Here is a 15,275-nt window from a genome sequence, read left to right as displayed (position 1 = left end):
CCGATGTATTAAAGATACATAGGTATGTGTTTTTTATAAGCATATTATGTAGGTAAAGTTAAATTTTTGACAAAATTCATTGAAACTACAAACATTTTCATATTATGAATATTATCATGCTAAATGCAGCGATGGAGGAAAAAGCTTTAGCTATACAAAATGGCGATAAAGATGGTGTTCCGTTATTGACAGTTATATGTGATGGTAGTTGGGGGAAGAGATCTTATAGAACTATGTATAATTCATCTTCTGGAACCGTAAGTAAAATTAAAATAATTAAATAACTATATTATTAATTTAAGACTCAAAATTTAATGCACTTTAAAAGCACTAAATAGCATGCATTTATGAGATTAAAAAAGTACACATCTGCTTTATAAATATGCACTTCTTTTTAACTTATAATTTCATAAACACAAATATTTTTTACTAAATTTTATTTATTTTTTTAAGCTGCAATAATAATTGGTCAACGAACCAAGAAAGTATTGTTCATGGGTGTTCGAAACAAATACTGTCTTGTTTGCGCCAGAGCATCAAATTTCAATAAAGAGCCTGTAGAGCATGTTTGTTTTAAAAACTTGGACGATAGCAAAAGTTCATCAGCTATGGAAGCGTCTATTAATGTAGAAGGTTTTAAAACGAGCGAAGCTTTGTACGGCGTTCGTTATGCTAATTTATTGGAGATGGGGACAGTAAAGTATATAAAAAAATTTTAGAGCAAAGACCCTATAAAGATCTTACTGTACAAAAGGTGGAATGTAGAAACAACTTGTACAGAAATTTTTGTAACAAATTAAGGGATATTGCCAAAAAGAGAAAATACAGTGGTGAATTCCAAAATACTTTAAATGGAAATGTATTTCGACTTAGAAATGCTGTCGCTAAAGCCGTAAAATTTAGAAAAATATCTAATGACATCGCTGGTCTAAGACGAGATATCGAGGATGCTTCGTATCATGTTTTTGGAAATCATAATAAATGTGATTCATATTATTGTCAAGGGCCTAAAGAAAATGAGATCAATAAGGTCCCGGAAATGGAGAAAAATGGTATATTTGGAGAGATAATAACTACTATGAGAAGATATTTATTAGTACAATCTAAATCTCTCATTCAGGACTTAGACAGTAATATTGTTGAAAGTTATAACGCAATCGTAGCAAAATGTACCTATTTCAGGTAAGCTCACGTATTTTTTTATATTTATTAGATTATTATAGTGAAGTTATACAATTTATATGTAATTTGTTGTAGACTATACGCCTTATAGTTATTAAATACTTATAATTTAAAAATTTCTAATATTTAACAATTACTTATTTTATAATTTTATTCATAATATACATAATATGTATATATATGTATTAAAATCTTATTTTAGATTTTTTATTAATAATATAATTATTATAGGTAAAAGAATAAATTACTCTTTAAGGCAATCATACACAGGACGTTGTAATGTTGCTACGGTGACATATAACACAAAAAAACCAGTTTACACTTACCACAAACTTATCCACAATAAGAGCCCTGGAATTTTCACTAAAAAAAAAGAAGAAAGGATAATGTTAGCAGCACGAGCGACTACTTCAAGAAGACGTGGTATAGTACGTAGACAGTTATTTCCAGCAAATAAAACAACAATAGTGCGGTCAGATCCTTCTTACGGAGACAATGCTGAAAAACCTGATATGGCAGAGGATGATTTTGAAGCTGAAAAGGAAAAAAAAAATTCTTCCTTAATTTTAAACGAAGAAGAGAGGGCAACTTTAGAACGCGAAACTGTGGATCAAAGTCTTTCGAACAAATGGATAGAACGACGAAGGAAAATGCTCACAGCTTCTAATTTTGGAAAAATTATTAAAATGAGACAAACCACCGGCTGTCAGAGTTTTGTTCAAAATCATTTGTTTGGTGGAGTGACTACAACTGCCATGGAGTATGGTAAATCAAATGAAGAAATAGCACTGAGAGCACTAGAAAAAATTTTAAATATAAATATTATAAAATGTGGTATTTTCGTAGACAGTGAAAATCCATACTTAGGAGCTACTCCAGATGGTCTAATTGGTAGTGATGGTATAGTTGAAGTCAAATGTCCTTTATCGGCAGAGCATTTAACGCCAGAAGAAGGTATAAAACAAAAAAAGGTGGGCAAGTGGATGTCGCTCTGCTGTACTGTAGGTTACAAGTGGGTCACTGTATAATGGATGGTATTAAATTTGAATTCAATGATATATCATTGTATAAGAAAAACGATTCTGAGTGGAGACGATATGTCAGTCTAGGTATAAGACATATTATACACTTATCTATGGTATTAAAAAAAAAATTGACCTATAATAAATTCCAAATTAATCATATCACAATATCCATTAGGTACATATAACGCGTTATACATCAACAACAAACCGTGATACTATCATCATAATCAGGGGCAGGAGTGGGAACCAAATCCAGGCCGGGAGTTTAAAATTTATCCAGGCCACCCACCAAAAAATTTTTTCTGGCTACGCTCGAATTTTGTTTTTCTATTCACCTATTTCATAACTATTATATAAGTAGATTTAATTCTAGTGCAATTTATAACTTGAAAAAAAAATTAATTTTTTTCAATGAGTTAAGTTAATTTTTTTTTTTGTTAACTTTTAAATTTAACTGAAGCCTGAAAGCAATTTAATTGAATTAACTTAACTAGCCAGACTTAATTATTTTCATTAAATTGCCCACCTTTTATTAATATACTACTAATACCTGAATGTCTGAAAAATAAAATTTGTAGGCATAGTTTAATAGTTGAAACCAACGAAATATTAATAATTAATAATTATATATTGTGTTTTCATGGTTTAGGTATAGTAGGTATAAAGTAATAAGTAATAAATAAATACATAAATTATAAACAATATAATAAAAATTAAAAATGGTTTATACATTTATAATAATAATTTAAATAATAGTTTAGATTTCTCACCAACTGCATTTATGATAATATTATTATCAATTTCCATGAGAATTTTATTTTCAATGGCCATTAGCATAAAAGACTCAAGATGTTCATTGGTCATTGAATTTCTCAGCCGGTTTTTTAAATATTTCAATGTTGAGAATGACCTTTCACAAGAAACTTGCGTAACAGGGAGGGTTAAAATATATTGATATGCTATAGCAGTGATGTAGTCGTAATTTTTTTACTGAGTATACGTTTTAATGTGCTTGATATGTAAACGTGGGGGCTTCTCCCCCCCCCCCCCCCCAACCACTATATATACAACGCTATTACTAATGATATATTTATAATTACATACACTTTACTACTACCTTACCGCAATTGAGTCTCTATAGTTTACAATCATACTCCTAAAATATATGATTATACATTTAAATTGTTTATGATTACCTATGTTAATTTCTTAACCCCCCTATCCCCACTTCTTTTTAAGTCAAAAATCCTAAATATTTATTAATATTTATAGCCTTAAATGTATACTCGGTAGTATATAAATTAGGTATCACAACTTTAAATGATTAAAAATAAATGAAAACATCATTTTTTGTAGATCAATTGTTATATTTATGTAATTATTGTGTCACACAGTGTAGGTACATAAAATAATATTTTTTGACAAAATTATTTTCAGTAATGCATGTGACCGTGAATCTCAGCGTCGGCTATCGTTATCGCTATCGTTATCGGCTATCGTTAGACGTATAATATATATATATATATATATATATATATAATAAATAGTAATCCATGCAATGAAGTTAAAAATAGATGTGTAAAATGTAAAAATAATAACAGTTCCTAATGAACATGATAACAAGGAAATATGTTTGGTATTATTGATTATTCGTTAATACTATTTATATTATTGATTTATAGCAATACAGTATACCCGTATACATGCGTATCACAAATTATATTATAAGTATACGCATCAACCAAAAACTGGAGAAGTCGTTATACGCCGTATACCCGCGTATACGCCCCACTACACCACTGTGCTATAGTTAATGTCGGGTAAGCATTTGCAAATAAATTATATTTAATTAAAACATTATAACAACATATTACACAGTTCTTAGGTAGGTGTACCTTTTAGAAAAAATGAATCTAATTGATTACATTTTTCAGCACATTTTGCAAGTAATTTTTTGTTTTTTTCGCGATCTCTTCCTGCCACCCCTTTCCTTTTTTATTCATAATTACAATATAATATCGTATGATCAATAATATAAAACTTAAATTTTCATTAGAGAGCAAACAAATTAACATGTTAACAAAAACTGGATTAATAAAAGGAAAAACGTGGATAAACGACACTGTCGACACGCTTAACAACAAGTGAACAGTGTACAAATATCAAACACTAATGACTAATTTGTTTGGGCTTATTATAGATATTATTTATAAAAATAACAATGACCAAAGTAAAGGGACCAATAATACAAAATTAATATGTATTATCATTAATATTGATTATATTATTATAAATACTAGTATTTTAGACATTATTAGTATTATTAGTTATTATTAACCATTAGGCATTGGCGCATTGCTATATTCGTCGCCACTCTGCAGTCCTACTACAGACTACAGATAAAGGGTACAGATAAACAACTTGTCGGTTCAACTGGTGGAAATGCGTCGAATCTGGGTGTCCTGTTATAAAAATAACCAGCCTATATCAATATAATATTGCTTCAATTTTATTTAATGTCTATATTTATGTACCAAATATTTTGTAATTTTATATCCAAAGCTTTCTCATACGAGTATACGGTTGTACGAGGCTATTACAATGTTCTATTATTACATTAATAATATTTGTAATACAATAGTTTAATAGACACACATTTTTGACACATTTAGCATTTAGCATTAACTAATATTTTGTAAATTAAATTAAATTAAAAAAAAAAAATCTAACAAAATGGCCAGGCCACCAGGCCATCTGGAAAATTCCCATTTCCAGACCGGCCACTCCGCCCCTGATCATAATATATCGATGAAAATATTACAAATTAGAAGTTTCAAGTGCCCACGAATAATATTATACAATCACAACAAAATAACTAAAATAGTTATTCTAGGTTTTTATGTAATTTCGTCCAAATTTGAACTTAAAATGACTATACAAATAAACTGTGCTTGTGTATTTTTTAGATTTTTTGGTAACCGAATTATCTATTTACATGGAATCTTGTTTTAAATTTTCAATCCTTAGCTATAAAAACTGAACATTTTATAATTTATTAATTACAATGGTTGATAATTTTCGAGATTTTGATAAATTCTGTCCAAATTTGATCTTTAAATGCTTATAAAAAAAAAACTGTGCCTATGTATTTTCAATATTTTTCAACTGCTATTGTAAAAATATATCAGGAGTCTTGTATTAAATTTTTACACTTTTTGGCCCAACAGATAAAACTTTATTGATATTTATAGAAAAAAAAACTAAAAAAATTGAAAACTGAAAATGCCCGTAAACAGCTCAAAAAGTGTCAAAATATTTTCAAAATTGTATGGTGTATAGGAAATGCTAATATAAACATTCAGTGAAATTTTCATGTATCTACAGTTATTCGTTTTTGAATTACAAGAAAATAAGGAAATCGGTACATGAGAAATCGAGTGAATATCTAATGTTGTAAAAATATGAATTTAAAACGCTCATAAAAATTTAATTTGACTTTCTTGTAGAAATTTGTTTTTTGATAAAGTTAGACAAACGTATGAGGAATCTTGTATTAGATTTTAAAAACTTAGATTTAAAAAGAAAATTTTTTATGAATTTCTAACTCAAAATAATTTGCAAATTTTCGTGATTTTTCCGTATTTTTTCAAGATTTGAACTTTAAACGTGTATAAAAAAAAACTGTGACTAAGGATTTTTAATTTTTTTCATCTGCCTTTGAAACAATAACCTAGGAGCCTTCTATTAAATTTTCAAGCTTTTTTACCCAACAAATAAAATTTTATTGATATTTATAGAAAAAAAATTTAAAAAAACTGAAAACTGACAATGTCCGTAAACAGTTCAAAAAAAGTCAAATTATTTTCAAAATTGTATTGTGTATAGAAAATGCAAATATAAACAACCAGTGAAAATTTCATGCATCTACGGTCATTTGTTTTAGAGTTACACCAATAACCAAAATCGATTTTGTTAAAAATCGATTTTGCGTAAAAATTCCCGTTTTTCCTTAATTTTTCTTTTGTTTTTCACATCGCTTTTGAAAACTACTGGGAAATTAAAATTTTGACCTCCCCAATGCACCAACGATATTCACTTTCCCATCGAACAAGATACTGAAGTCGAAAATCGAAGCATTATTTCGACTACTTATCGTGTACACAGACACAAAAATAAAAAAATAAAAAAAAAATAAAAAAAAAAATAAAAAAAAAAAAAATAAAAAAAAAAACACACATCATTGTAAAATCAATACATTCATCGTTTCACTCAGAATCTAAAATAATTGGTATTACCAAGTGCAAGGCCAACTGAATGTGTGTCAAAAAATATTTTGTCAATTTGCAGTTTGGACTCCCAAAGGCATTAAAATCGAAAAAATTGAACGCGATGAAGATTTGTGGAAAAGTTGTATGGTAGAAAAATTAAAATATTTTTATCTCAAATGTATATTGCCAGAATTAGCGGACAGTCGATTTTTAAGGTCAATGCCGATAAGAAATCCACAAAAAATATTAGATGCACAAGAAAAAAAAATTGAACAGAACAGGTAAAATTAATTTTTATATTTTGAACATAACAAACGGATAAAATAATAAAGAAATATATTTTTTTTTGTTCAGGCAACTTAAAGATAAAATAATAACCTAAAAAGTTATAATCAAGATGTACCTACCTACCTACCAAGTACTAATCAGCAATTGTGAATTGAAATAAATAATTAATATACCTATTATATAATATATATAATATATATAATTACTATAGTATTGTATAATATTTGAAATATAATAATATAATATGATCATAAAACAATCCTAATTCTAATTAAAACTTGTAAATGTGTAATATAAACCATCGCCGTAACCATATATATTTGTTTTTACATTATTTATAAAATAATAACCTGATAAATATAAACCACATTATGTTGTTTTATGTTTCACAATATTATTATTATGCACTTATCTTTTATGTGATAAATGATAAAACATCATGTTTAATCAATAATTTAGTTTACAAATTAGAAATATTTGAGCGAAAAAATGCATCAAATACATTATGGTCAACTACATTGATGCGAAATTGCGAAACGTCAACACGAGTAGAAGACGTAAGATAATGATTAGGAATTTATGATCACCTCTAAAGTCTACCCGCGCGGTCTGGTCCGTGATCAGTGTTGAGCCCAGATAACAAAAATAATATCTAGATAAGATAAAGATAATTTCGTTAACAATTATCTAGATTTAGATTCAGATGATCATTTTTACTTTTATCTAGATAAAGATAAAGATACATATTTTTTTTATCTAGATATCATAATAGATATTTTTATTTTTTGTTTAAAATGCGCAAAAAATAAATATATTGCTTAATTATTTTATACAAATCCTTTTAGTATTTTACTATTGTATGACCATTAATTTTAATAAACAAATTTTTCTATGCAATTCCTTATTTTAATTGTCAAACAATGATTTATTTCTGTGTAGGTACCTACTTTTTTACTTCAACTCAAACCTAATATGGAAATACTGTAAGACTTATTAATTTTTTTCAATCATCACTAATTGGTAACTTATGTTATATTTTTTAAGAAGTCAAAACTCCAAACGCTATACCTACAATTATTATCCTAATTTAATAAATAATAATTGCATGCAAGTATCATTAGGACGACATCCACTTCAAAATAGAATTAAATGTAATAAATTATAAAAAAACAATTGATAAAAACATTCTTAAATGTTTTACAGCCAATATGGAAGTATACATAAATACGCCCAAGGTTTAAGGTTCAACGTTGAGCGACGACCGCGAGTGAACGTTAGCAATTGAATAAGAATATAATATTATTATTGTTTTCGAGATATACCAAATATTATTATGTTCTGAGCTATTTATGTCCGATTAACTCTCCGGACACCGCCTCACTATCCAAAAATCAAGATAATATTATTATTATAACGCGAAGTTGTGAACGTCTAGCGGGGCAGTGCCGAATTCCGAAGACTATACTATACTATAATTTATAATAATATACTATAATTATATAGAGTATAGGATATTTCCATTACGAGTTCACGAAATAATGTGCGATGCTGGACGAGGGTTTTACACTTTTACGTAATAACAATATTATTTAGCTTTATATAAATAGACAAGAACGATATTATTTCATTGGAACCATTTCTATAAAATAGTAATCAACATAACACGAGAAACGTAATAATAAATGAAAAAACACATTCGTATGAATATCATATTACAAATTATAAATTATAATATTGTGATTTTATAGTATTAGATTGTTATTATCAATACAATTACTGCTATGAAAAAAAATAAATATATTCACGTTTAATACAGAAATAGTGTAATAATATTTTGTTTGATCAATGATAAGATAAAATTAAAAATTAAAAGTACCAAACTACCAACAAATCAATCGAAACTAAAAATTATTTATTTATCTAGATAGGTATACAGTTTATCTTAGATGACAATCAGATACCTAATATTTTACTTATCTACATGAGATAAAGATGCTGTAGTTTTATCTAGATTCATTATCTAGATACATTTATCTAGATACTGCTCAACACTGTCCGTGATTATACAATGCGTGGACTCCGTCGCGTCGTGTAGACAGTGGGCGTGGATACGGCCTGCCGAGACGGCGGCAATACGGGACACAACGCCATCTCTGGAGCGTTGTATACATTTTACAACGGCGACCGAGCGCACTACGCCCGCGAACCCGTCGCGCCACGGGTGGCCGGAGAACATGCGCGGGTGACATACCGCCGGGCACCGTCCGTGCTCTTTCTCGTATCCCCTCAACTCCTTTGCATAGCCGTCATCCTGTCCGTCGTCTTCGGCCCAAGCGTGAGCTACTGACGGTTTTGTCGCCCGCAACAGCACAGCGCGCAGAAAACGCGCTTCCATCCCGTCAAAAACTTGTTTCGACGTTGTGGAACGCGTTTCCCGGTTGCTGCTGCCTCACCGCTATGCTGGTGCACTGCCGTGTCCCTTCGCCGGCTCAATTGCGTCGACCAACCAACAAGGCTCTGCGAAGTTGTCGTCGTATTTTTGAATTGCATCTTCTAGCGTTGTGTCTACCTTTATCAAAAAAAAAATATTTACAAAAAAGTCAAATTAAATTTTTATGAGCGTCTGAAATTTATATTTTTACAACATTGGATATTCACTCGAATTCTCATGTAACAATTTTCTTATTTTGTTGCAATTCAAAAACGAATAACTGTTGATACATGAAAATTTCAATGAATGTTTATTTTATCAATTCCTATACTTGATAAAATTCAAAAAATATTTTGACTTGTGTTGAGCTGTTTACGGTCAATTTCAAATTTCAATTTTTTTTATTTTTTTTTCTATGAATATCCAATGCCTGTTATACCCCCTACCGGGCGCTTATATGACTATACGTTACGTTTTATGGTTAATAGTTAAATATTGTATTAAGTAGGTTAGGTTAGCTAATTTTCAGCCTAATTTCCTTCTTACCTACTCATTAAAAATCACGGATATCGTAGATAACGAAAAAAAATTTAGTGGTACCTACCTAATAGATACAATAATAACATTATAAATAATGAAATATTATCAACCACGTAATACTGCAATAATACTTAGATTTAACGAGGTATAAAATGATTAATATAATGAATAATATAATAGGTATAATACCTAAATATATATTTAATTACGACAAATTTAAGACTATGATATGCAAAGACCAAAGGTCGTATCCCATTTTGCCGCCGACCCATTTCGCCGCATAAAATTATTTTTGTCTTATAACATGGTTATGAATTTGTGATTTGAAAAGTGATAAATAGACACAGAGAAATATTTATCAGAAATATTTATCGTTTGAAACGATCTTAGTGCTATACTATCTCAATTCTGAAGTTATCGGTTGATAAATCCCCAATAATTATATAAATAAAATAGAATGAATAGTGTGTCGTCGCGGCGATAATTGCAAAGTTACCACAGTTAGTGTCATATGATTATCACCAGTACGTATTTGCGCATTTACGGTTCACAATTTTTAAATAATAATGTCGGATATTGAATATATTTCTACACAGCGAAAAGGGGAGTGCCTTATTTTTAATAACTATTATTTTAGAATTGATAAAAAAATAAAAAATAAAAAATATTGGAAGTGTATTGAAAACTGTGGAACTCGTGTAATAATTATTTCAGATGAATTCACTGTACATTCCGATAAGTTGTGTAATCATAACCACAGTCCTCGTCCAGTTAAAATTGAAGAAAAACGTTTTAAGGCCAAACTTCGTTTGAGGGCAAAAGAAAACCCTCTTGAACCAATTCCGAAGGTAATTATAAAAATTTTAATAAATAATTTTCGAAATATTTCACTTATTTTAATGCTGTTTATAGGCATTTGAAGTATTCGTTTTTGTTTATTATTTTTGTACATGTATTTTATTTATTTTGTAGGTATAATTCATAAAAATGTTGTGCAAATAGCTAAGAGTTACTTATTGACCACTCTTATTTATTTATTTATTCAAAATAAAGAATAATAATAATTTAAAATAATAATTATATATATAACTGTAGTAGATACCTACGCTAAGTATAAATTTACTTATTTATTTCAATAGATTTATAAAGAAGTTCGAACTTCATTTTTAAGACAAAAAGGAGATTGTGTAACCCAAAATGAAAGAGAAGAAGCAGTAGCAACATATCAATCAGTAAAATCAAGTATTCATCGAAATAAACGTAAGGAAGTGCCTCCACAACCTGAAAATAGAAAAGACCTGCATATACCAGGTTTATGGCGTCAAACATTAGATGGAAGAAATTTTATTTTATGTGACGATGATGGTTTAGATGATAAAATTTTAATTTTTGGAACGCCAGAAATTTTTTCTAAAATGTGTGACGCTAAAACTCTGTTTATGGATGGTACTTTTAAAAGTGTACCAAACATATTTTTACAATTATATACTATACATTTTGTATATTTTGATGTAGTATTCCCAGGAATGTATGCTTTACTTCCAAATAAATCTGAAACTACATGTAATCGAATGATTGACCTTTTAATAGCAAAAGCTAATAGCTTAGGAAAATGTCTATTTCCAACAACTTTTCAATTAGACTTTGAAATAACGATGTTTAATACAATAAAAAATAAATATTATATAACTTTTTTAAATACAATAATTTATGTACGATTCAACAAAAAATTTCAATACGTATATTATAAAACGTGAAGGTATAACAATTAATAGGTAATACTAAACTATAGGCAAGTATAATATATTATATAAATATATATTTTTCTTCTTAGTTGAGGTGTGGAAGAAAAGAGTTTTTACTAGTTCTGACAGTCATGATTATTATGCATTTATGCAAATATCAATGCGTTCAAATCACTGGTGTTATCTAACACGCATCACAATCTCATAGTTCACACTTCACGTCATTACAATAGGAATATTTAAAAAAAAAAAATAGTTTAAAAAATCAAATTATTTTGCAGATTTGGGATAATATTATTATGAGTATTATCAATTGATGAATTAATGATTTTCATCGGAAATATTTTAAATTAGGCACATTTTATATTTTAAGACCAAGACAGTTCAATATAAGTTGTTTAATTAAACACAATGAATCTTAAGTTGAGAGTTAAAGAGTTACTTAAGAAATAAATTCGGCGAAATGGAACTGCGAAAAAATAAATTCGGTGAAACGGTACCGCGGCGAAATTAAATGGCGGCGAAATGGGAGCTGACCAAGACCAAAGCATGAGTCAAAAGTCTAAACCTTAATTGTTTGCCCCCCACCCCTCCACCACGCGATTGATAAAAAAACGATCTTGAGTATAATACCGGTTGTCTGTAGGCACATTTTGTTCAAATTAAAAGGAATGACAAACAAAAAGAAGACGTGTTTGACTTTTATTATAAGTAGACTATGGACCGATTTATCAAGTAGGTATTTAAAACCATCGACAAATATTAGACGGTAGAATGTCTAAACTCGTATTACTTTAAAATTAATTTAATTGGTAGTTTAACGTGTTATTTGCAGTTATAGGCTTATAGCAAATTAAAAAACCAGCGCTAAATATATTTTAGGTACCTACTTACATTAGTAGGATAAAAAAAGTTCTTTTATAGGTAAACCTTTTTGAAGTTTTTATTTATCACAAAAATTTCCCAATTTAATAAGAATTTACTTTTAATATAGGTACTGTTTAATAGATTCAGCGCGACGGTAGTGGCGCGAAGCTAAGTAAAAAAAAAAGCGAAGCGGTCACTACCGTAGTATATTACACGAGCCAGAGTTTGCCCATTTAATGTGTGTAAATTTGCCCGTTTTCTTTAGCCAGGGATACAGACCTAATGAATGAACGGATTGGTCTGTTTGTGGTATCAATAGATCGGGCATGATTTGTAGATTATACCTTTGTCATTTTCGAAAAAATTGGTTGAATAATAACGAATATATTAGCAAAAAAGTCAAGTATTTTTTAAGCAAAAAGATATTGTGCTCGACCGTTTTTAATTATCACGTTTCACGCAGCAGCGCACGAGACCGTATTACCCCCTCTATTCCGTATACGTTTTCGTCGCGGTCGTACACTGGGCAGCGGTTGCGACTTCGGTTGCGGTTCCCGCCGTTGCCTGCGTCTTCGCTTATTGTATTCGTTATTTCTGTTATTTCTCTTATACAAGCATAATTTCAATCAAAACATCAAAATAAATAGCTACGATGTAACGACACTGCAATACATTTTGAACGATGGCCTCGAGGGGGTAAAAATGTATATATTATAATAATGAAAAAAAAAAATAGAATATGAATTAAAAAAAAAAAAAATAACAATAAAATAAATGAATAAAAATATAAAACATTACATATTACATGCCAGTACATAAAAATATGTTATAAAAAAACTACTGATATCCCAACAAAAACACCGTCGAACTCCGTGTAAAAAACTGCTAAGTAAAAAAAAACTAGTCATCTATAAGACTTCAGCATTATAAATATGTGATATCATAAATAAATGCTAAGTAAATTAAATTTTAAATTAATTGATTCTATCTCAATCATTTATTTACTTTGCGAGAATTTATTTTCTTAATAAATTTATAATTAAGAATTTTTTATAAAACAAATTTAGTAACATTTGGTATGGAAATTTGTTAAATAGTCCAGTTATGAATATACATGTTTATTTGTGGAAATATATAAATTCTCGCAAAGTAAATAAATGATTGAGATAGAATCAATTAGTTTAAAATTTAATTTACTTAGAATTTATTCTTGATATCACATCTTTATAATGTTTAAGTATTATAAATTACTAGTTTTTTTTAAATTTAAGTTAACTTATTTAACATATTATATATACTTATTTATAACATATTTATAATGCTGAAGTCTTATAGATGACTAGTTTTTTTTTACTTAACAAATTTTTAAACGGAGTTCGACGAAGTGTTTTTGTTGGGATAAAATAGATGAAATAATATTCTCTAATGAAATGACCTTATAAATTAAACTAAACATTGTAAGCAGTGATGTAGTCGTAATTTTTTTACTGAATATACGCTTTAATGTGCTTAATATAGTAAACGTGGGGGGCTTCGCCCCCCACATCCCCCATATGCACTACGTTATTATTAGTTTTATATTTATAATTACATACACTTTATTACTTCCTTATCACAATAGAGCCTCTATATATTTTACAATCATACTCCTAAAATATATATTATTATACATTAAAATCTTTTATGAATACCTAGGTATGTTAATTTCTTATACGCCCCACTGATTGCATGGTAATAAATATCACATTAATGAATTAAATTATAGATATAAGAAATAACAGCGACTACAACTTATCGGTAATAATATAATATAATATATAAATATAAATGTAACTTGCTGTATAACCTAATCATTGATTAAATAGGTAAACGTATAAGCAATATATTATCATGTTATCATATTATATTATATACATTTAATAAATATCAATAAATATAAATGTATATAATATACATTAAAATTATAATCGATGTCCTAACCTTTCAGATTTATATTTGTTTAAAAATGATTAAAATGTGTTGTAATCTAACCTACTAAATACCTACCTACACTCTTGTTTTCGACATTTCTTTCAGTTGCATAATTCATTACTAACGGCCCAGTTAATATTTTTAACAATTCATTGTGTTATTTTTCAAGAATTTAATGAAAACAATTTTAATTCGCTATGATTTATAAAAGCAACAAGTTATCGTGTGTATTAATCTTGATTTACATACACATTTTCAACGTCTCTGAATGCACAATTTCATTTTATCGTCATACAAATGGTAAGCACCGATTAAAATATTATGAAATATGTAATACATTTAATGATTTATGAATTTATAATTTATAAAACATTATAGCAAATAATGTGATCAAGTGTACTAATTATAATACTTGATAATTTAGTTCAAAATAATAAAATTAAGGCGATAGAAAAGGAATAGGTAACCTAACTATTGATGATAAATATAGGAACCTAATAAATACAAATAATTACCTATCTCTATTACCCACCTAATATGTTAATCGGTTATTGAATTCAAGCACCGATGTCAATTTAAAACAATAAAACCGATCCATATAATATATAATATTTATTAATTATTTTATATTACAATTGATCATTTAAATTTGAACTGATAAGATACAGCCATATGCTAAATAAAATACAATGCATGAGTATACCTTATGTATTTTACTGTAATATCGATAAAATATTTAGTATATAATATACTTTACATAAATGCACGAATGAGAGAAATATGCTAAATGTGATAAAATATAACACATTTTCAGAATTTTGTTGAAATTTATTTTCTTATAATTCTTAAACAAATTGTAATTTTGTTTTTTTTTACATAGGTAAATATTAAAAATGTGTATTAAAGTATAGTATACTATAAACACCATTTTATAATATTTATTTACTTATTATATATA

The 15,275-nt window shown here is 28.0% G+C and overlaps 3 protein-coding genes across 3 annotated transcripts in view; all 3 read left to right on the top strand.

The window, feature by feature from the left end:
* Positions 1–1,222: 1,222 nt before the first annotated feature.
* Positions 1,223–2,428, top strand: LOC132947838 (uncharacterized). The gene is made up of 2 exons (XM_061018075.1): positions 1,223–1,947; positions 2,029–2,428. The coding sequence occupies exons 1-2, from the start codon at positions 1,353–1,355 to the stop codon at positions 2,208–2,210; spliced, it is 777 nt and encodes a 258-aa protein (XP_060874058.1). The 5' UTR covers positions 1,223–1,352; the 3' UTR covers positions 2,211–2,428.
* A 7,843-nt stretch (positions 2,429–10,271) lies between these two features.
* On the top strand, positions 10,272–12,676 carry LOC132947808 (uncharacterized). Its single transcript, XM_061018038.1, has 3 exons — positions 10,272–10,582; positions 10,874–11,099; positions 12,612–12,676. Exons 1-3 carry the CDS (start codon positions 10,301–10,303, stop codon positions 12,674–12,676), a joined length of 573 nt encoding a protein of 190 aa, XP_060874021.1. The 5' UTR covers positions 10,272–10,300.
* A 1,625-nt stretch (positions 12,677–14,301) lies between these two features.
* LOC132946770 (uncharacterized) overlaps positions 14,302–15,275 on the top strand; it is a 35,457-nt gene continuing 34,483 nt past the window's right edge. The window contains exon 1 of the mRNA XM_061016832.1: positions 14,302–14,617. Coding sequence (XP_060872815.1) covers positions 14,515–14,617 — 103 coding nt within the window. The 5' untranslated portion in view covers positions 14,302–14,514. The remainder of the gene's footprint in view (positions 14,618–15,275) is intronic.

This window comes from Metopolophium dirhodum, chromosome 6, assembly GCF_019925205.1.
Source record: "Metopolophium dirhodum isolate CAU chromosome 6, ASM1992520v1, whole genome shotgun sequence".
Taxonomy (NCBI): Eukaryota; Metazoa; Arthropoda; class Insecta; order Hemiptera; family Aphididae; genus Metopolophium; species Metopolophium dirhodum.
The sequence above is the reverse complement of the archived record's forward strand: the minus strand, read 5'-3'. Positions and strand labels throughout refer to the sequence as shown.

Coding starts and splice junctions, on each gene's coding strand:
- LOC132947838 (XM_061018075.1), top strand. CDS start 1,353: ATGTATATATATGTATTAAAATCTTATTTTAGATTTTTTATTAATAAT. Junction 1,948..2,028: donor TACAACTGCCATGGAGTATG/GTAAATCAAATG, acceptor GTATTTTCGTAG/ACAGTGAAAATCCATACTTA.
- LOC132947808 (XM_061018038.1), top strand. CDS start 10,301: ATGTCGGATATTGAATATATTTCTACACAGCGAAAAGGGGAGTGCCTT. Junction 10,583..10,873: donor CTCTTGAACCAATTCCGAAG/GTAATTATAAAA, acceptor TTATTTCAATAG/ATTTATAAAGAAGTTCGAAC. Junction 11,100..12,611: donor TATTTTATGTGACGATGATG/GTTTAGATGATA, acceptor CGTTTTCTTTAG/CCAGGGATACAGACCTAATG.